Source organism: Canis lupus, chromosome 8 (assembly GCF_011100685.1).
Source record: "Canis lupus familiaris isolate Mischka breed German Shepherd chromosome 8, alternate assembly UU_Cfam_GSD_1.0, whole genome shotgun sequence".
Lineage (NCBI taxonomy): Eukaryota > Metazoa > Chordata > Mammalia > Carnivora > Canidae > Canis > Canis lupus.
In genome coordinates, this window is record NC_049229.1 from 38,221,430 (window position 1) to 38,243,035 (window position 21,606).

Consider the following 21,606-nt stretch of genomic DNA (forward strand, 5'->3'; position numbering starts at 1 on the left):
CAGTGTTTCTTCTCAGAAGTTGCCCTATACATTTTAGACATAGATTTATAATTGCTTCTGTATGTCTAAAATTTGGCTTTGTTCTTCTCAGTTTGGAATGATCAACATACAGAATTAATATCCAGGGTATCTGTGCAGTCCTCACCATGACTCAGAGGTTGGGAAAGGTGCAAAACAGGGTCCTCGTCTTTCTCATTTCAAATGACTGCATTTCATTGTAATGGGCAGAGATATTTCATAAACCTGTGCTTTTAATGTCTTCTATCTAAAAAGATGAATTAATGGCAAACAAAGTTTATACAATCAAAAACAAATGTAATAATGCACAGTAAAACTAATGGGCTCAAATCAAAAGGGCTAAAGGAGATGATTTGTTACAAATTTATTTTTTATCTTTAGTGTTTGAACTTGCACCTTTGCTCCAGCACTTTTAATTAAGTTGTTTCGTTTCGGCAGCCTCTGCCAGCTTTACATTGAATCCCCATTAATGTTTTTTTTTTTTAATCTCTTCATTCCATTAAACCATGTTGTGTTGGGTGTTGCATATGACTCTTTTACTGCTGTTTCTTTTTCAAAATTAACATAGCCAAGTTTTGTTTTTGTTTTACAGAGTTACTGAGATGACAATATCCATAATTAGTTGACTTTTATGCAAAAACTGTGACCTGATAATCCTGAAACACTTATAGGGGAGAAAGGTCAGCCTTTTTTTTTTTTTTCCTTTTTCTTAGAAATAATGAAACTGCATATTCTACTTTATATTTAAGTGGAAGGAAGAGAATATACAAGTCCATATTGATATTATATTTCTATTAAGAGCAACAACAGTTCAATATGTTCATGTTTGCTACTATCACAATTCCATACATGAACACAGAATCAGCTCTATGCCTTGAATACTGCTGGAGATGATGGTTTAGGATTATCAACTCACTGCTGCCACGTCCATAACAAGCAAAAGCATCCTGAAAATAAATTCCAAAACACATATCTTTCAGTACATAATAATGCAACCGCATCAGGTAAGTACATACTGGACACAAATTTCATCAGCATATATCTCCCCGAAATGTAAGATTCCTCTTTTAAATACAAAGCAGAGAGCCAATAAGATATATGTAATACAGCCCTAAATTTTGTTTTTTGTTTTTTTCTTAAACAATTTGGTCACAATGCACCTTTGATATAAAAGCATTTTTAAACTTTATTATTAATACTCAGGACATTAGGGATTTTCAGATTTTTTTCAGTAGCATTTGTAGAACCACTTTTGGTAACAAATACAGTAGTTAGGAATACGCATCCAATTCAGAATGCATAGTAATATTTATCCTGAATCCTTTCCGGCTAAAAACAGGGCTGGCGCTGTGATGAGATATAGAACGAGAATCTACAAAAAACACTGTAATATGTTTGTTTGTTTTCCCAGAGGCTACATCCTCTTTTGCTGGAATACTTTATAAATACATATTAAAAAGTAAGGCAACAACTCCAAACAGTCCAAGCTGTTTGCTCAACTCTCTTCCCAATTAGATTCACAATCCTGGCAATCAATTTCATGGTTGTACTGTTTAGTGTTTGTCTTTCTTATTACAAAATGGTCCAAAAGGATGTTTTCTGACATTTCTCAAACATCTCTGGTATGTATGTTCAGTGATGTATGCAACTAATACTGGTCGGGTACTGAAGCCTAGGATATCCCAGTGCCTGTTTTCAAAGGATTCAAGACATTGATTTGGATTCACCATAAACTGATGCATGAATCCAAAATTCCCTTCCCTACTATGTTTATCACCTCTTCTCTTTTACTCCTAATTTTAAAACTAAAGGAGTACCAGGACTACCTGGTTACTGGAAAGATGTTCACTCCAGTAAAACAAGACTTTTATCAGGGACCTTTACAATTCCTGGCCCCATTCCACATGGACATTCAATTCATGAAGATGTGCAAAAGGAAAAGATGTTAAATTACAGTCAAGTTATCCAGAGGAGGATGTTATACAAACTTATAAGGAAATGACAGTCTTTTTTTTTCTTCCATTACTATAAATACATTTAACAGCTTAGCAGAAAGACAAGCTAAATTTAAGATTGTTCACATTTGAAAATTGTTTCATACTCTCTGCTAAGGATAAATAAGGAACTCCTGATAATAGAATTTTAACATAGCAATTTCATCAACATATCTTTGAAGACTGCTTTTTGTTTTTTAAAGAGGGTTAGAACAATGATTATGTTTGCAAAGTTCTGAGAAGTCTATCTACTGTCCAAACTTTGGATTGAAGTCCTTATTTTTTTTCCTTTACTTAGAGACAGGTATATACAGTGCTGTTGTAATAATGAAACAAATGTGAAATCTACTGCAAAGTTGCACAATACAGAAAACTGTTGCTCCATCTTCTACTACATAAATGTGTGACTCCACAGGTTAGTGATGTTGCTGTCATTATTTCTGTTAGGTTGGAATTATGCCATCACGTCTAAGACCTCTCTTTAATTCCAGATCCTCCAGTTTTTTCCACAGTTCTTCACGCTCTTTTTCTTTCTTTTTCTCACTGGGGAGAAAACAGAATATAAGGTAAACAACCAGGAAAGTTTGAAGAGATTATCTAATAATAACTGCCCCTTTGATATATTTTTTCCTCATGTAGGTTTTACAAGTAGTCTTCAAAAAGTTTGGCATTAAGCTTATGGGTGTTTTCTCTTTTTGGTTCTTCTTATCTTTGATCAAGAGTTTTATGGCATTCATCAATACAATTTATCCTGTGGGGCTTTTCTTCCAGATGAACTTTATGCTGAATTATTGCACATCTTTTATACTGACAACTTTATCTTCAAAAATTCTAAATATTTCTGAAATAGTTACTGTCATCCCATTCTTTCCTACTTTTCTCTCTCCCTGTAGGTAGGAATTTCAAAGTTTAACCACACTGTCATGCAACAGATACTGTCAAATTCTCCCCCAATTTCATTTTCACACAGCACTAATGCTGGCATATGTATCTAACAGTGCTAGTTATTTATTCCACCCACCATTTTCAGATTTGTATTAAAATTTGATCTGAACTGAACCTTAAATTTGGTGCTATCCAGAAGTGAACCCCTTCATGCAGCTCTTCTCTAATAGCACCAAATAAATCGTTTTTCTCTTTGCCTAGTCCCACATCCAAGGAGAAGCCAATGTTTCCATCTAGTCAGTACAATCTTCTATCACTCATTTGACAAAATACTATCCTTCCTTTAAAAAAAATCCTGGTCTCATTAAGAAAGTCTGTTCATGGTAAGTCATTCTAATGCACCAGAATTAACTTTGCTGTGTCCATTCCTGGACCCCTTGGTCAATAGGTATCTTTTCCAAGAATTCGGTCTGTTTAGTTTATTTATTTATTTTTTTAAAAGATTTTATTTATTTATCCATGAAAGACACAGAGAGATGCAGAGGAAGAGAGGCAGAGACACAGGCAGAGGGAGAAGCAGGCTCCATGCAGGGAGCCCAATGTGGGACTCGATCCCGGGTCTTCAGGATCACGCCCTGGGCTGAGGGCGGCGCCAAACCGCTGAGCCACCCGGGATGCCCGGTCTGTTTAGTTTAAATGATAAATGATCAGAAAACAGTTTTACTACTAAAATTCATTAAATATGAATTAATTTAATTCAATTTGATAATTTTAGGAATAAGGTCTTTATTTCTCTTAATGGAATTCTACAGAGTTTTATTTAATCCTTATTGAACTGGGATAATAATTATGGGTTTTCAGTCGCTATTAACAAAAAGACATTATGTACAACACACTCTTTAATGGTATGCCACAATATGAGAATGTGCCCTTTATTTCCTCTACTTAGATAAAATTCTTAAAGACTTGAAGTTTGAGACAAGGAGGGTTATAAATGTAGTGATTTACAACAAATGTAAACAGTTAAAAGTTCTTTAAATTACAAGTATGGCACAACATACCCCATAACTGATTTTATTCTAGTATTATATAGAAATCACTGTGATAGTCCTTTGCCCCACCACCATACCTTTCCCCACACTGCTCTTTTTATCAGTAAAATGCAGGTAACACATGCAAAATCAGGGAAAGCAAAGCAGCGAAGGAACCACACATAGCTTTGTTCAGGAGGTTCGGCAAGGTCTTGGGCATGAACACTTGTACGCATTGCTGGGATCTTCTAAAGTCCATGGTTTTATAATAAATAAAGCTGACATTTGCTTCTGGATCAAAGCCAAATTAGAAGCCCACTACTAACAAGCTCTCTAGATTTTCCTCAAGTTCTCCAAGTATACCAATGCCACAGTCTAAGTATCTGTGTCCTGTCCTACCCCCAATTCCTCAGTTGAGATCCTCACCCTCAAAGGTGATGGGCTCAGTAGCTGGGCCTTTGGGAGATAATTAGGTCATAAGGTTGGAGCCCTCATGAATGGCATCAATGACCTTATAAGAGAGATCCCACAGAGATTCCTTGTCCTTTCTATCATGTGAGGACTTGGAAAGAAAGTGCTGGCCATGAATCAGAAAGAGGGCCCTTATCCAACCATGCTGGCACCACAATCTTAGCTTCCTGCCTCCAGAACTCGGAGAGATATAAATTTCTGCTGTTTAAAAGCTATGCGTTATTTGGTGTCACAGCATAAATGTCTGTTTGTTGTAGCAGCACAAATGGACCAAGACAATATCTTCTGGAATACAGTTGGACATGTTGAACGAGAAATAATAAAGTTGAAAACTAATGTATATGAAACCAAAAAAGGCTTTTCTAAGCCATAAGCATTTATGTAAAGAGGTCAACTGGTTTTTCTTCCTTTTTGGTCTCAAACATTTTAATATTTGTATAATACCAGACTCTTGACCTTCATGTTCTTTCCACTGTCCTTTAAATCCCAATAAATTTGTTGTGTGCAAGAGTAGTAAGTTAGTTCTGGGCTAAGGAGCTAAATAATTTTTTTTTCTTTTTTTTTTTTTTAGGAGCTAAATAAATTTGATGCCTCATCCTTCTTGGTGCTGGACTGAAGTACACAAGATCTGCCCAATTCTAGTTCAAGTAAGTTCAGGATGGGTGTGAACTCAGATGACAAACCACCTGATGGTCCCCTCAATGCGCTTGAAGTATCAGTTACATGCCAGGCCTTTAACCCTAAGGCAGAAGAGAAACATTACAGAAGGAAAGGAGGAAAAAAGCCTTTCTTAAAATGATACTTTGTTACTGAGTGGCACACTAATAAAGACACAGCTAATGAGCATGCAAAAATGAACATGTAAATAAATATAACTGTGCTAATGATTTAGGGTGCAATGAGGCAACTGCAGCAAAGAGCAAGGAAAGAACCCAACAGTTTTATGCACAGCTGACAAAAAAGCTTTAAAAAGTTACCGCTGACGATCTGACTTGTATGTGGCTGTCAGCTCATCAAACATGGTGCTGTTCATTTCCATAAATGCCTTCAACACATTGTACACTAGTGCCACAATAGCCCTGGGAAGCAAAGAGAAAAGAGAACATGTTGGTTAGTCTTATATAATGGGAGCTGCACAGAGAAAGTGAGAGCGCAATCTGTGTCTGAGTGAATTCCTTGTATTGTAGAATCTCTTCTTAGTTGAAACAACTAGAAAGGACCTATAGTTCATTTCCACATTGAGAGTTCCATTTGTTACTATTCCAGGCAAGATATCTGAGGGGTTGGCAGGATTAGAAGAAGAAAAATCTAATTTTGCCTTTCTAATTATTGGTACCCAGAATAGACTTGCCTGTGGGCACTTGTTAACTTCATTTAATAAAAAGACAAGTATAAAAATAAAGCCACTTCACCCTAAAAAGGAGCACCTGTGGTGGAACTAACCTTAGAGCCTTGAATTTGCACAGACTGTTCTATTTTATTTATTTTTTAAAAGAGAGGGAGAGGGGAAAGAGAGGGAGGGAGTTGGGGAAGGGCAAAGGGAGAGAATCTTAAGCAAGCTCTACAGCATGGAAGTTGACATGGGGCTCAATCTCACGACCCTGTGATGATGACCTGAGCCGAAATCAAGAGTTGGATGCTTAACTGACTGAGCCATCCAGGCACCCCCAGAATTTTATTTTTAAAATGATAATTATACATAATTCATCAAAATTGAAAGCTGTTCTCATGGAAACAAATAATATATATGTTATTCATATTCAAAGATATGATACCAAACCCCTCTAAGTTGGGTATTTTAATATGTTTTTTTAAAAAGATTTTATTTATTCATTCATGAGAGACAGAGGGAAAGAGAGGCAGAGGCAGAGGGAGAAGCCAGCTAGCTCTCTGCAGAGTACGGAGCCCAATGTGGAACTCGATCCCAAGACCACAGGACTACAGGATTACAACCTGAGCAGAAGGCAGATGCTTAGCCGCTTGGATACCAGCTGCCCGTTAGTTAAGTTTCTAGTTGTAACTTGTTTCAGTCCATTCACATCGGCTAAGTCTCTTTGCTGACCCAGGACATACTCTGGTCAGGTGACTGGCAAACTGGTGATGTGGAACAGCTAAATGGAAACAGCTAAATGGAAAAAATGGCAGTACACCTTTATCAAGAAGAAGAATAAGCTCTTGACAGCATGAGGACTATGCCCACGACAGACTTGATATCTTCAGACTCTAAATAGCATCATCCTTTGCAAAAAATGTACTTTACTACTATTTGGCAGCAAACCTGCTACCAATACTGCTGAAAAAAGCACTGGTATAAGTGAGACTATAGGTTAAATAAACCATGGATTTGACGTTTCCAAAACCTAAGTGTACTTGCTGTGTTGCCCCTGCTCTGAAACCATTAAAGGAAAACTTAAGCTCTCTTCTACTGAGGTAAAGGACCCTCTCATGTACAATGAGCAGTGATGGAGAAGGCCAACTACAGCACACTCGCCAGAGCCACTCTCTAGGTCCTCAAGGGACTGCCTATATAATGAGACTTCACTGTTTACCAGGTTCTTTATTTTTACAAGTTTTAGTAACAAAATTTGGCAAATTTGAAAAATGAGAAATGTGATTTTATACTTGTGTGCAAAACTTCAAAACACATACTATGAATATACTTAATTACATCTACTATTATCTAATACCACTCTGAATTTTCTTTCATTCCACAGAGAAACATGTAAAGTCATTCAAATATAGAATGCTTTGACTTTTATAGGACTAGATGTTAAACACTTCTTTCAAAATTATTATTTTTTTTTTAAGATTTATTTGACAGAGAAAGAGAGAATGAGCAGGAGGTGGGGGAGAGGAAGAGGGAGAAACAGACTCCTCACTGAGCAGGGAGCCCGACACCCTAAAAGGGGCTTGATCCCAGGACCCTGGGATCATGACCCAAGCTGAAGGCAGATGCTTAACCAACTAAACCACGCAGGCGGGGAATCCCTGGGTGGCTCATGGGGATCCCTGGGTGGCTCAGTGGTTTAGTGCCTGCCTTCAGCTCAGGGCGTGGTCCTGGAGTCCCGGGATAGAGTCCTGCATCGGGCTCCCTGCATGCAGCCTGTTTCTCCCTCTGCCTGTCTCTCTCTCCTCTCTCTCTCTCTCTCTCTCTCTCTCTCTCTCTCTCTCTCTCCTCTCTTAGTCTCTCATGAATAAATAAATAAATCCACCTGCTGCATTCCTGTAATACTCAGTTTGAGCATCACTGCCTCATTGATATCTGCAAACCCTTCCTCTCATCCCAGAACATCCCTCAAATAGCTCTGTTACATTCACAGACAAATCAGGAACTCAAGTAAGTAGATATTTTAACATAACAGTATTTTAAAAATATTGTTTTATAAAATATCTATTTACTAGTGAATCTCCCCTAACCCAGTCAGTGAATTTCTAAAATCAGGAATTTTCACACTATCTGTCTTCATCAACAGGCACAGCATCTGGCACATAGCAAGCATTCAAGACATTTTATTAAGCAAAAGAGAAGGAGGGAGGAAGAGAAGGAGGGAGGAAGATAAGGGGGGATTGAGGGAGAAAAAGAAGGGGGAGGTAGGGAAAGAGAGAAGAAGGGAGAGGGGAAAAACTGAAAACCTACGGATTCCAATGTTCTTTTGAAATCCTATAAAGACTGGAAAACATGATGGGAAGGATGACATTAGAGTTTTCTTCTATCAAACTCATGATGTATTCATTATTCCAATAATACAGTGCCCTTTCTGCCACCTTTGGAAAAAAAAGAAAAAGAAAATATTAAAAGAGAAAAAAAGACATAAAACTAAAATTTCTCCAAACAAAAATACTTTAAGACTATTTTTATATCTTTCAATCAAATGTGAAATTAAATATTAATCACACTTTACATTTTTGTGGACTTAAATTTCAGAAAGTTCCAAAGTGGTTCATCAATTTAGGAAAGGAAACAAAGGTTTTTTGCCTACTTCTTTTCTGCCTACTGCCTGTTTCATCTGATTCCACATTTTCCCCACCTGTCCCCCAAACTCCAAATACATTTCCTCTACTTCTAGATGCACACTGTTTTTCCCAGGTCATTAGCCCCCTTCTGGCTCGCTTCTTTCATCCCACACACTTCAAATCAATCTCAGGGCCCAGCACACAGCGGTATTCAGGCAACAGTTACTCAGAAAAACCTAGCTGCTCATCTCTACAAAGCAGTCACGTTTGCTGAGCAACTCCTCTGGCCAGCCACTGGGGCTGCAGTGCGGAAAAGGTCCCATCCTTCCCGCCACCCAGGACTAGGCACTGTTGTGTCCACTGGAGAGATGGACACTGATGCTCAGAGAGACTGAGGCCCTGGTAAGGTCACATTACTAGTAAATGGTGAAAGCTAAGACTCAAGTCTAGTGACCAGACTCTTTCCACAGTTTATCTCTGGTCCCTTCCTTTCAGGTGAGTAAGCAGGGAAGAAGTCATTCAGTTTCTGGGCATAGGGACACCTGCTTGCTATCTCTGATCACCAAGCTATCCAACGGACTATGAATTCAAAAGAAAGCCTCAAAAAAAAAAAAAGAAAAAAAAAACTAAACAATTTTAAAAGTAATCAAAAATAATAAACCAAAAATCTCAAAAAGGCTAGAATTTCTAAAAAGGGTACATTTTAGGAGAAAAAGAAGAGTGGCTTTCATTCATCCAGATTAAGAAATTACATTATAATTTAATAAATTAAATTTAAATTAGACTTAAACTTAACAATTTAATGAAATGGTACAAGATGTACCCACCAATAGACTCTGAGAAATTAAGCCTTTCCATTTACATTATTCAACTTGCTTCCAAAAAAATAAAAAATAAAAAATAAAAAAATCCTGGGATTCAGGAAGCACTAGACCCTGAGATCATTATTGAATGTTTACTCTAAGCCAGGCACTGTGCTATGTGTTCCACATACATATTATCTCATTTAATCCTCACAACCAACACACAGCGGAAGTGCCATGATTTCCATCTTGCAAATGAGGAAATAAGCCCAGAGTATATAAGCCATTGCCTTGAGGCCACATGGCTGGCAAGTGGCAGACTCCAAAGCCACTGCTTTTAACTTTACTCTGTTATCCCTTTGGAGCTCCTGTGCCAGTGGGGGGAAAGGGGTAAGGGGGCCTCTGTGAGCCTATCCAATATAAATTGTGATGCTATGACCAAGGCAAGATTCTGTGACCAAGATAGAAGAAACAAAGTGTCAGTAGAAAGAGTGGAATGAACAACCTGGATGACCTGGGGCAGAGGGCAGAGCTGCAAGAATGTAACATGGGAAGTAGCATCTAAGCTGGGCTTGGAAGGATGAAGTGAAGAAGGAGAAGGCATTCCAGGTGGAGGGAATTTCAGGAAAGGAGGGCAGAGGTGCCCACAGGGGCAATGTGTCTAGAAACCATGAAGCACATGGTGTGGCTCAGCCAAGAGCACAAGGAAAAAGAGGAACAAAAGGAGGAATGCGCATGAGGCTGAGGCTACTTGGGAACTTACAACCAAAAGGAAGAATTTTTAAAGAGACCACAGGAGGATGCTGGTAAAGAGGTAGAAACCTAGGGTTTTCCTATATCCAATTAGGAGTCTAATGTTTAGTTGCTACTTAATGCTCACAAGTATCTTAATCAATGTTATCTGTCTGTGGCTATGCAAAATCACTTATAAGTCCGTATCCAGCAAAGCCCCTTAAAGAGGAAAGGCATTGCTTATGCAAAGTAAAATTAGCATTTCTAACACTAGGACAGAAATCATTACTTTCCTGAGACCCACTATCCTCCTTGCACCTTGGCGCTGTCTCTGGTTGGAGCCCTCTGACCCCGAGGCCACACTGGGGGCAAAGTAGTAAACGGTGTGTGGCTACACTGAGTGGCACTCGAAAAATGTCTGCTGGATGCACCAATGGAATACTTAACAAATGAATAAAGAAGAATCTCTTTACTCTCCTTTCTTTTGTTCTAAATTTTACTTCTGTCAAATAATTTTAAATTCTGTTTTCTTTCTGTTACAGACTAAATTCATGTGTTGAAGCCCTAACCCTCCAATATGTGTATTTGGAGATAGGACTTTCAAGAGGTAACTAAGGTTAAATGAAGTCATAAGGGTGGGGTCCTAATCCAATAGGCCTGGTGGTCTTAAGAGGAGGAAGGGAGAGATCTCCTCCTTCCTCACACACTCACTTCAAGGAAGGGCCATGTGAGGACACAATGAGAAGGCAGCCAGCCATCTGCAAGCCAGAGAAGGAGCCCTCACCAGAAGCAGACCAGGCTGGCAGTCTGATCTCAGATTTACAACCTCCAGAATTGTGAGGAATAAATTTCTGTGGTTTAAGCCACATGGTCTGTGGTGTTTTGTTATAGAAGACTGTTGTGATCTGAATGCTGTGTGCCCACAAAATTCGTATGTTGAGATCCTAATTCCCAAAGATGATGGTATTAGTAAAGGGGCCTTTAGTCAGGTACTGAAGGTACTGAAGTCATAAGAGTGGAGCCTCATGAATGGGATTAGTGCTTATAAAATAGGCTCCAGGGAGATCATTATACCCCTTCTGCCAAGTGAGGATACACGAAATCCACAACTCAGAAGAGAGGCCTCACCCAACTGTGCTGGCATCCTGATACAACTTCCAGCCTCCAGAGACAAGAGAAATAAATTTCTGCTGTTTTTATAATCCACCCAATCTGGGCTATTTTTTTTTTTATAGCAACCTGAATGGACACAGCCATAGCTGACTAGACATGTTGCCTCCTTTCTAAGCTTCTGAGCATCATTTAAGCCTCCCTGGTGATCTTAAAAGAGATTTCTGAAGTAAAAGAGAGAGAGAGATTTCTGCTCCTTGCTTTCCAGAATGTCAGACCTCCTGATGAAAACTGAAAAACAAGGTAGACAATCCAGACACTCGAGCACTCAGGCCAGGTATAATAAACAAAACACCTACATGGTATCCTGTGATTGTTGTCTGTTTATCTAGACATATGCTGTATCATCTGCAGACAATGTAATGACTCATATAACGGTTTACACATTTTTGCAGGGGGTCGGGGTGGGGGAAGAGGGTTGTGGTACAATCACATGATTGTCTTAAGATCATTGCCTTGACATTCTAACATGTCTTTAAGTCAAAAATTAAAACTACAGCCAATGTCTCTATTCAGGATAATGACATCTCAGGGAAAAAAAGTCCACCGCTAAGTCTACCACATTGGCAGTGTGATTCTGTGCTACACTACAATCTCAACAATCTCTCTGAATCAACAAGCAGTATATAAAGAGTTAATCTTCAAGGTCTGCAATTTGGACCTTTGGTGAGAGACCCAAAGGATATAAAACCTAACATGTTTTCACTCCAGATCACCTTCTTCCCTCCTGTGGGTTCTGCAGCAACAGCCCCAGTTGAAAAAAAGGTTGCCAGGCTCACTTCCCTGTGATCCCCCAGAGCAGCCACAAGGAGGCAGCGTAGTGCCATGGGAAGGTCACCAGCTTTCACTAGAAGCTACACCTGACTCCACTCCTTATTAACTTGGGGCCATAAGCAAAATCATTTCATCTAGGAAACAGCACGGGGGGATGGAAGGGGGTGGAGGCGAGGAGGGAGAGCCTTATACGATAATTTGAGGTTTGCGAATAACGTATGTAAAGCATCTAGCACAGTTATGTATGTGTATTCTCTTTGCCTCTTAAGCTTTCACATTCTCTTTTACACTCTATAGGAACCCTACCAGTCCACCTCTTACTCAGCCACTTTACTTGAAACAAGTCATTTTACCACTTCGAACTTCAGTGTTCATATCTGTAAAAATCATAATGCCTTTCTTGTAGAGTGATCCTGAGAACTGAAGTTACTAGACAGAAAGTACCATCAAAGTAGCTGTCACACCACACATGTTCAAAGGTGGTTATTATGATCATTATTTTTGTATGAGAAAATAACAAATAAAAAAACAACAGGTAGCTAGTGCCCATTACATGTCTTTCAATACAAATAAAATTTAACCCGATAGTTGCATAGGCCACTCCAGCTCCTCCTCTCTTTATTACTAACCTGAAAATGGGGGCTAGATACACACTTGGCAATTTGTTTAAACAAAGGTTCTTGAATTTTAACAAATTGTGAGGGTTCAATCACATCCAATATTTCCTCCAGCTCCCCAAGGAACATGACCTGTAAGTACATACAAAAACACAAAATGCCAGGTACTTCATTTAAAAATCCAAATGAATGATGAGGATTAATGAGAGTTTATAAGAAAAGACTTTTAAGAAAAATTTATACATAAAACCAAACAGAACAAATTAGGCATTATCTTATGTTAGATGTTCATTTCACAAAGAATTCAGCAGAGGGTAATTGTTAAGAGCAAATGCCCTATAGCTTTGAAAGTATGGTTCCATTTACTTTGGAAAAAACTCTCTATGTGCTACATCTATAACACAGAACAAGGGGCACACATTGCAGGAGGCCCTTGGGGAACAGCAGTGTCTCCATGGGGCTCTCCTCTCTCTAGTGCTATCAACCTGGCATCTGCTCCCCCACTCTTATTTTTCAAACAAGGGGAGAGTAGCCCCCCTACATGGATGGACAAAAGTTCACAGTGGCACATGTGGATAATCTGCTAATGTTTACAGTTCCTGCTATGTGCTAAGCACTCCCCCCTAGGATACCCTGGTTAACAGAACACAGAAAGTCAGAGAGATAAAAATGAGCAGGTTCGCCTACACACAGGTACCACTTTAAACCCATTAGCACACACCCAACCCAGTTTGCACACATACGCACACGTGCACAACTGCTCACAATGAATCCTAACCTTAGCACTATGTGTCTCAAGAAACAGAGTTTTTAATTTTTTAAAGATTTATTTATTTTAGAGAGAGGGAGAGTGAGCATGAGCAGGGGAGGGGCAGAGAAAGAGGGAGATAAGCAGACTCCCTGCTGAGCAGGGAGGCCGACACTGCTGATCCCAGGACCCTGAGATCACGATCTGAGCCGAAATCAAGAGTAGGATACCTAACTAACTGAGCGACCCAGGCACCCAGAAACCAAGCTTGTAGATCACAAAAAAGAGCCAAATCAGTAGCACATTTGTTTAAAATATAATGGAAAAACTGACAGAGAAACAAAACCAGTTACCTATTTAGGCATAAAAAAATTTACCTTAAAAAATTAACTGTGCAATTAAAATATGAAAGATGACCATGTTTTCATATATCTGGGTAGCAATATATAGCTTAATTTTGTCAAACACGTATTAAAAAATTAGATGACTTTCTGAAGTTGTGTAAAGTAGGGTTTTGGAGAATTGAAACTGATTTGAGAAGGAGGAGCATACTGCTGTTAAAAATAACATATAGTAGGCAGTAGACTCTTTGCCATTTCTCAAGATACATAGAGAGGTTCTCCCAAAATTCTCCCAAAATGTCAAATTAACAGCTGACCTTTCTTGCTAGGCCACTTTCCACATGGTCTAACATAGAAGAGTTAGTGAAGATCTGGTCACCTCTAAGCTAAGAGACTTACTCCCCCACAACCTCACAGGGCACAGGTTTGATTAGGTCTTGGCAAAAGTACAAATGATTGTAGGTCAGAAATATACAGGACCACTTATGAGCAGCTGAAACAAAAGGTCTGTAATATGTTTTTTAATTGTACACAGTAAAGATCCCATCTATATCCTATTTTAAAGTGGGGTATTTGGGCAGGTAGCTCTAGCTATCAATCTACAATAACACCATAGCCTCCATATTATGAAGGTGGTCACTAGAAAGAAGGTTGTTTTTGATAAAGCTAGATAGTGGGACATGTAACCAAAGTCTGACTCGGGCTTCCCTGGACTGAGCAGAGCATGATAAAAGATCAGGGTTCAGGAATCAGGGTGAGATTCTGGCCTAATCACTTATACTTAGCATACTTGGGGAAGCTACTTAAGCTCTTTATGCTTCAATTTTAAGACCAGTAAAATGTGGGCAGCCCAGGGGGCTCAGTGGCTTAGTGCCACCTTCAGCCTAGGGTGTGATCCTGGGAACCCAGGATCGAGTCCCACGTCGGGCTCCCTGCATGGAGCCTGCTTCTCCCTCTGCCTGTGTCTCTGCTTCTCTCTCTCTGTCTCTCATGAATGAATGAATAAATAAAATCTTTATTTAAAAAAAAAAAAAAGACCAGTAAAATGTGAATATGGCAATCTTCCTTTACAGAGATAAAATGAAGATTGGATGAAGTAATATATTTTTGCACATACTAATTGCCTCAGAGCCTGACACTCTGCAGAGTATTTAGTAAGCTCTTAACACAACCAACATTAAGCACTTACCTCTTTTTGACTACATGTTTTAGGCCAAAATTTCATTAGCCCCCTAATAACCTAAAATGAAAAGGAGAAAAACAATGGCACTTAATTTTCTACATGTACTTCATGAAAAGTAGTCATTTTGAAGCTTTTTGAAATTACAGCAAAAATACTTACTGGTTCTGTGAGTGAAGGATCTTTCTCCAAAAACTGTACTATGCAATATGCCAGCTGGAGAAACAGAAAAATGAAAGACAAAATTGGAAATGCTATATACTCAAAAGGGCTCAAAAGACATATTAAAACTTCCTAAGAAGTTTTTAGACTCTGGTTTTAGTAACTTCATGTTCACTTCATTTTAAAAATAAAATATATATAAAGCGAAATAAAAAGCTACTTTTTCAAACTAAAGATTGACACTAATAACACCCCAGGGGAATTTTTTTTAAAAGAATACTGAGACATGAAGTATCCAGCTAATAAAAAGCAGAAATATCACATTCAATATATTCTGAAAGTGTCTCATCTACATACAGTCTAAGCTACATCTCATAAGCTTCCTTTCTCTCTTTGACAACCTCAACAGTACTGGATTTTACTGTGGTTCCAGAAGAGTCCCATACGAAATGTAGGCACTTAACTAAACACTCTGTTGATTGCCTAAAGTGGCCCATGCAAACTGAAGTGGTTTCATGAAGAGATAAAAGGTTGTGTACCTGCCACAGTGAGAAGAGTGAAACGTTTTACATCTGATGTTACCTCATCTAGGTAAGAATTCTTTTACGCGATCATGAAATGTGATATAGCCTATATTTCAAAAACTGGAGGCAAGATTTGTAAAAGGGCTCGTAAAGATTTTTGGACAAGAAATCCACCCTTGCAAAACATTTTAATGGTGTTCCAAATTAGAAACATATGGACTAATTTTTCCTCGAAACACAAAATTTCACATTTAAAGAGGAACATTGCTCAGAAAAATGTGTGACATTTTTATGCAAACTCAAAACATTCCCATTGGTTTGGAATACTAAAATTAAAATGCCACTATATCATTTATCTGTCCCCTGGTGACATGCTCACCACACAAGGCAGTATTAGCATGGAAACCAGACTTGGGACAAAACAGAGTATGCTTTTTAAAATAAGGGAGGCTAAAAATAAAAAGATGTGAAAATATTGATTGATTTATTTGTGAATATGTTTATTTGTGTGTAGAAAGTGAGAAGGAAATAGGGAATTAACTGGAAGAGGGGGCAAAGAGCAACTGATAGACTAATGCAACTGAGGATGAGATAAAACATTCCAGGATACTCCAAAATGATTACACATGTTCAAAGATCTAAATTTGGAAAACCCACATATATTTGATGCTGCGCAAGATGTTCAATATATTAATTTTGTGAACTAGGCAAGTCCTAAAGTTCTCTATAAAATGAGATGACTGAACAAATGCTCCTCCCACTTGAAAAATATTCCCATGATTCTCCTATACACAGAAAAACAGCACACATTTTAATTTTCCTCAGGGAGCATTTTATAGGATTTTTTTTTAATTAAGGAAATATCAATATCAAAGAAACACTGAGTTTGTAAACTTTTAATTTTGCTTCCAAAGGTAGTTGCATAAAATTCTACCTGGGCATGGAAGAGTGATAAGCTCCTGACAGTGTGTAAAGGAATCAGCACTTTCACCAGAAACTGTTTGTGTTCTGCCTTAAGAGGTAAAGCAAAGCCATTGATAATACTAGGAAAAAGAAGAAGAAACATGAATTAGCAGTGTGATCACAACCAGCTAAACTGAGACAACCTGCCCTTGGAAGACCAGGTTAAATCTGAATCGGTTTATGTTTGGTCCAAAACAACCCAAACCCCATCCAGTGACATTCAAAATTTCTGAGTTACTTAATAGAGTACATTTAAGTAGGAAAGAAATTTAAGAAAATTTGCTTATGATAGCCTAGCACAGGCTCTTATGCTCTTTAATCTAGCTGGATGATTCCCAAAAGCTTTTGTACCAAAAACTTTATTTTTCCCTCCCCCCTAAATCGTTTGCCCTCCTCACTTATGACCCTTTCCATTTGCAGACATCGTTCCTGAAATTTCTTCTCTGACCAAGAATACTATAGACAGAGAGCCCCTTCCTGGGGAAGTCACAGTGAAAACAATGTCACTCCATCTTCATTTTCTTCTCATATTAGGAGGAGAAACTAAGTAATCACATTGTCTGGTTACATTACCATCCCTGTGTATAAAAACCTACACAAACAGCTGTCTCTTTTCCAACTCATTCCACTTCTCCCAGCAGTAGCTGTTCAAGAACTACACCTGGGTACATGGTTCCTTTGAAAATGGCAAAGAAACTAACAAGAATAAGATGTTGCGGAGTGACTGGCTTGGCTGCAATTAGGTGTATTATTGTCTCTGTTGCAACGAACAAACTGTTAGTTCTTTCAGTCCTTCCTGCAGAATTAGCAATGCATAATTGAGGAGCAAGGAGGACAAGAAATCATGTCTTGTAGAGTCAGTTGGGAAACATGCTTAGAGTACCAAATGTATATACAGCAAGAGATCTAGGTCAGCATTTCCCTGTGCCACTTGAATCTCATTTTCAAAATGCTATTCACCTGAGATTATCAATTAGCTAAAAATGTGCTTACCTTCCTAATATTTCCAGCAGTTCAGCTACCCCATTGAAGTGTTCTGTTTCATAAACAAACCTTTTTTAAAAAAGAAAAGAAAGAATAAAGTCAGTACACTATGTTCAAATATTTGAAGTTTAACACTTTACCATAAAGCCACCAATTTTGCTTCTCCTTTTCCCCCCATCCTCCACTTACCTTAGAAAAATATTGTTAATCTGTTTTCGGATAAATGCTCTAAGACCAAGAAATTTGCCATAAATTCTGTGTAAGACTGTTTTTAAGTAGTCCCGTTCCCGAGGGTCTTCGCTGTCAAATAGCTCCAAAAGCTGTTGTAAATGAAAGACAGCATAGCTGTCAAAAGTGGTTTCAGGAAATGATTTAGAAATTCTGCCACTCATCATTTAAAATCCCTCCCTCCTTTACCTCCTCAAAAATTTATTAAAGTATCTATTATGTGCCAGGCACAGTGCTGGTTTTCGGAAATAGAATGATTTATAAGTCAAACAAGGGACTCACACTCTAATGAAGAGATAAGACACAATAACAATAATCATAATGACAACAATAAGAGGTAACACATACAGCACTTAGTATGATCATGCTATTTTCTAAGCAATCTACTTGTATTAATCCTCCCCATGAAGTAGTTTTTTTTGTTGTTGTTGTTTGTTTGTTTATTTAAGTAGGCTCCACTCTAATCCAGGGCTTGAACCTCATGACCCTGAGGCCAAGACCTAAGCTGAGATCAAGAGTTAGATGTTTGGGCAGCCGCGGTGGCTCAGCAGTTTAGCACCACCTTCAGCCCAGGGTGTGATCCTAGAGACCTAGGATCCAGTCCCAAGTCGGGCTCCCTGCATGGAGCCTGCTTCTCCCTCTGCCTGTGTCTCTGCCTCTCTCTCTCTCTCTCTCTCTCTCTCTGCCTCTCTCTCTGTGTTTCTCATGAATAAATGAATAAAATCTAAAAAAAAAGATGAACCTTCAGCTCTACTTGAGCATACGAATAAATGAATCAACCTAAACCAAAGCCAACATCTTAAAGTCCCCAGAGACAGCAGAAATGTTCTTTGTAGAGCTTAGTTGCTGTTACACAGTTGTGCTCACTTTATAAATATTCACGGAGGTGAGCATTTACAATTTCTGTATGTATGCTAACCATGAATAACATTTTTAAAGTTTCTACTCATTTGTAATCTAAAGTCAAAAACTAAATCCTGGTATCAATATGTCAACACAAAAACTTGCACATGAATGTTCACAGCAGCATGATTCATCATAGCCAAAAGTGGAAACAACCCTGATGTCCATCTTTTTCAACCATAAAAAGGAATGAATAATGATATATGCTACCACATGGAAAGAAGCCAGATGCAAAAGGCCAATTATTATATGATTCCATTTTTATGAAATACCTGGAATACACAAATCCATACAGACAGCAGAATGAAGAATGTCTGCTAAGGAATATGGTGTTTCTTTGGGGGATGATAAAAAGTATTCTGCAATTATATAGCAGTGATGATAGCACAAGCTGGTAAGTACATTAAAAAACACTGAATTATAAACTAAAAAACCCTGAATTTTATAATTTATAAAATTCACCATTTAAGGGTGAATTTTATGGTATGTGAATTATATCTCAATAAAGTATTTATTTATTTATTTATTTATTTATTTATTTATTTATTAAAATAACAGTGGGTAGGTTCACTAGCTGAAAACCCAAGTTGGAGACTGGTTTGAATTTTACTGTGTTCCTCATACATTATCATCACAATAAAGCAACACTTATTGTTTACACTAAAGTTGATTTGATAGTAAAACATTTCAAGAACATATAGACAATATACAAATGAACACAGACTACCCTAATTACCAAAAAAGCTATCAAGAAATACATAAGCATAATTCAGGTGATTAAGACATGTGGCTGAGAGCAGAAGAATAACTCAGTGGGCAGTAATCAAATAAATTATCCACTTTTGCTTGGTGTTTTTCTTTGAACAAAAGACAAAATTATAGACAAAGAATAGCCCTTCAAATAATGGCAGGAAGTACAAACTGAAGGGAAATCTTCAACACTGGGCAGTGAGAGAGCTGCAATTTTGGCTCTACAATGCCATCCATCCACTCATCCACCCACCCACCCACCCCAAAAATGAATACCTCAAATAAATATGTATGCCTATTAGAGCCAGCTATGGGGCAAGGAGACAGACACAATCAGCCTTCACAGAGCCTAGTGTAAATGAGGGAGACAGGTAAATAAACAGCATAAATGGTTTAGGATACTATATAAATACATAGCAGAAAAATCTACTTTACTTGGAAGAAATAAAGTGATAGGGAAGGCTTCTGGAGAAAGTGACATCCAGGCTGACCCACGAAGAAATCAGGAAGTTGAAGTGGAAGGAGAGTATTCATGGTAGGTACAACAGCACATACCTTCACCAGCAGCCAATCAGAATAGAAGATGCTGTTAAAACACCTGCCATCTCTGCCCATTTAACCATGCAATCAATTGACCAATCAATCTCCACATGTCAGGAACTGTTCTTGTTGCTGTGCACACACACACATTCATGAACAAACTTGGGAGCCCACAGGGAAAGCAATGAGCAAGTCAACTATATATTTCCACAGGAAACAGTTTAAGAAAGAAAGGTATGTGGTCCTTATAAGTAAAAGAGGCCCCATGGGCTCAGTATCTCTTATCGACTGCACACACACAAAATGACATAAGATCCCTAACCTACTCATCTTATTCCTCGTTAATGGAAATAATTAACCTTTTAAGTTCTATTTTTAAATTTGGTTTCTATTTTTAAGTGCTATAAAAGGATTTAATGAGTAATTTGCAACCAACAAAGTTTGAGGGGGTGTATTAGCAAAATCTGAATCAACTATGCTTATGTATGTACTGTTAATCTTAAGAGTTTAATGAAAATATAATAATTAAGCAAAAATCATTTAACTAATGTTTTCATTAGGCCCTCAAAAAACATGCATTACCCAGCATCTAACTAAAGTCATTTACACAAAGCCACAAATACATATAACATATATATATATATATATCATGTCCTATGAGAAAGAAAAATTACAGTATATAAATGACATTTCTGCTGTTCTATAGAACGTGTTTTTGATGATTTTATGGCATAAAAGACAAAATTAAAAGTATTAATAATGCACAGGCCCAAAAAATGGGGAGTAGGATGAGCTCTGATTTTCAAAATAAAATGTTTGTGCTTAGTCATATATACACTCCCCACAAAAAAGCAATGAGAAATATAATCCAGCATCTGTAAATGCCTAGTGGACTGTGCTCCCTACAATATAGCAGGCAACTTGTCAGAGAAAAGAAGCTGGATAGTTTCCAAGGTGATTACAGAGCAAAGATAGATCTGTCAACTTGCTGACTCCTAGTTTACAAAACCAGACTTTCCGAAGCTAACAAACAGGGATGAACCATGAAGTGATTTAGCCAAAGAGCTCTCCTTTGAACCTCATAATAATCTACATGAAATGAGAAGGGCAAAATGAAAAGAGGCAATCAGGGTCTCCAAATCAGACACGAAGACTAAAACTTTGTCTTCCTGAGCCCTCCCTGACATGAGAATAAAGGAAGAAAAAGGGAAGAAACCCACGGGGCAGATTAGAGTAGAGAGCCGATGAAACAAATCTGCACATTTTTCAAAGATGGAAAGTGGATGGCAGGGGCTATCTTAGGTTTCCTCTTTCTCCACTCTGCTAAGTGTTTTTCCATTCTGCCAGCAGGGAAGGAAGCCAACAAGAAGCAAGCCAGTTCACACCAGAGAACCCTTAAAAGGCTTAAGAATTGAACACGCCAGATATATTTGATGGCAAGGGTGTACGGAGCTAAAAACAGGAGGGCTGGTTGAAAGTTTGTCGAAAGAGTAACAAGTCCTCCCAGATCCATGTCCCAAGCAGTGGACTGAAGATTTATAATCAAAGTCTACAGAGCATAAACATGCAAGTCTCTAGTCTTCAAGACATTGTACACAGGAAAGTAAAAACTCTATTGCAAATAAAAGGATTAAATAAAACTCTGTATGCTGATGAATGAGATCTTTGCTGGCACCATTCTCTGACTAAGCCCTCAAAATTCTGGATTAGGTAGGTGATAGGAAGGTCCCTTTTGAGAGACCTCAGCTTCAGCCTCTTGACAGCTTCAAGAGGAAACATCTATTGACACACTGATATTTGAGGGTTTCTCAATGAAAGCTCAAGGTCTCTGCTC

At 38.2% G+C, this 21,606-nt stretch overlaps 1 protein-coding gene across 3 annotated transcripts in view; it reads right to left on the minus strand.

The window, feature by feature from the left end:
• Nucleotides 1–428: 428 nt before the first annotated feature.
• Nucleotides 429–21,606, minus strand: part of PPP2R5E (protein phosphatase 2 regulatory subunit B'epsilon) — a 142,718-nt gene continuing 121,540 nt past the window's right edge. For 2 of the 3 annotated variants that reach the window (XM_038544899.1, XM_038544900.1), the window contains exons 6-14: nt 17,541–17,671; nt 17,361–17,420; nt 16,339–16,447; nt 14,881–14,934; nt 14,728–14,778; nt 12,462–12,581; nt 8,037–8,164; nt 5,377–5,478; nt 429–2,555 (exon numbers count right to left, since the gene is read on the minus strand). In XM_038544899.1, the coding sequence (XP_038400827.1) occupies nt 2,456–2,555; nt 5,377–5,478; nt 8,037–8,164; nt 12,462–12,581; nt 14,728–14,778; nt 14,881–14,934; nt 16,339–16,447; nt 17,361–17,420; nt 17,541–17,671 (855 nt within the window). In that variant the 3' untranslated portion in view covers nt 429–2,455. The remainder of the gene's footprint in view (nt 2,556–5,376; nt 5,479–8,036; nt 8,165–12,461; nt 12,582–14,727; nt 14,779–14,880; nt 14,935–16,338; nt 16,448–17,360; nt 17,421–17,540; nt 17,672–21,606) is intronic. The other variant, XM_038544898.1, reaches the window with a different exon arrangement.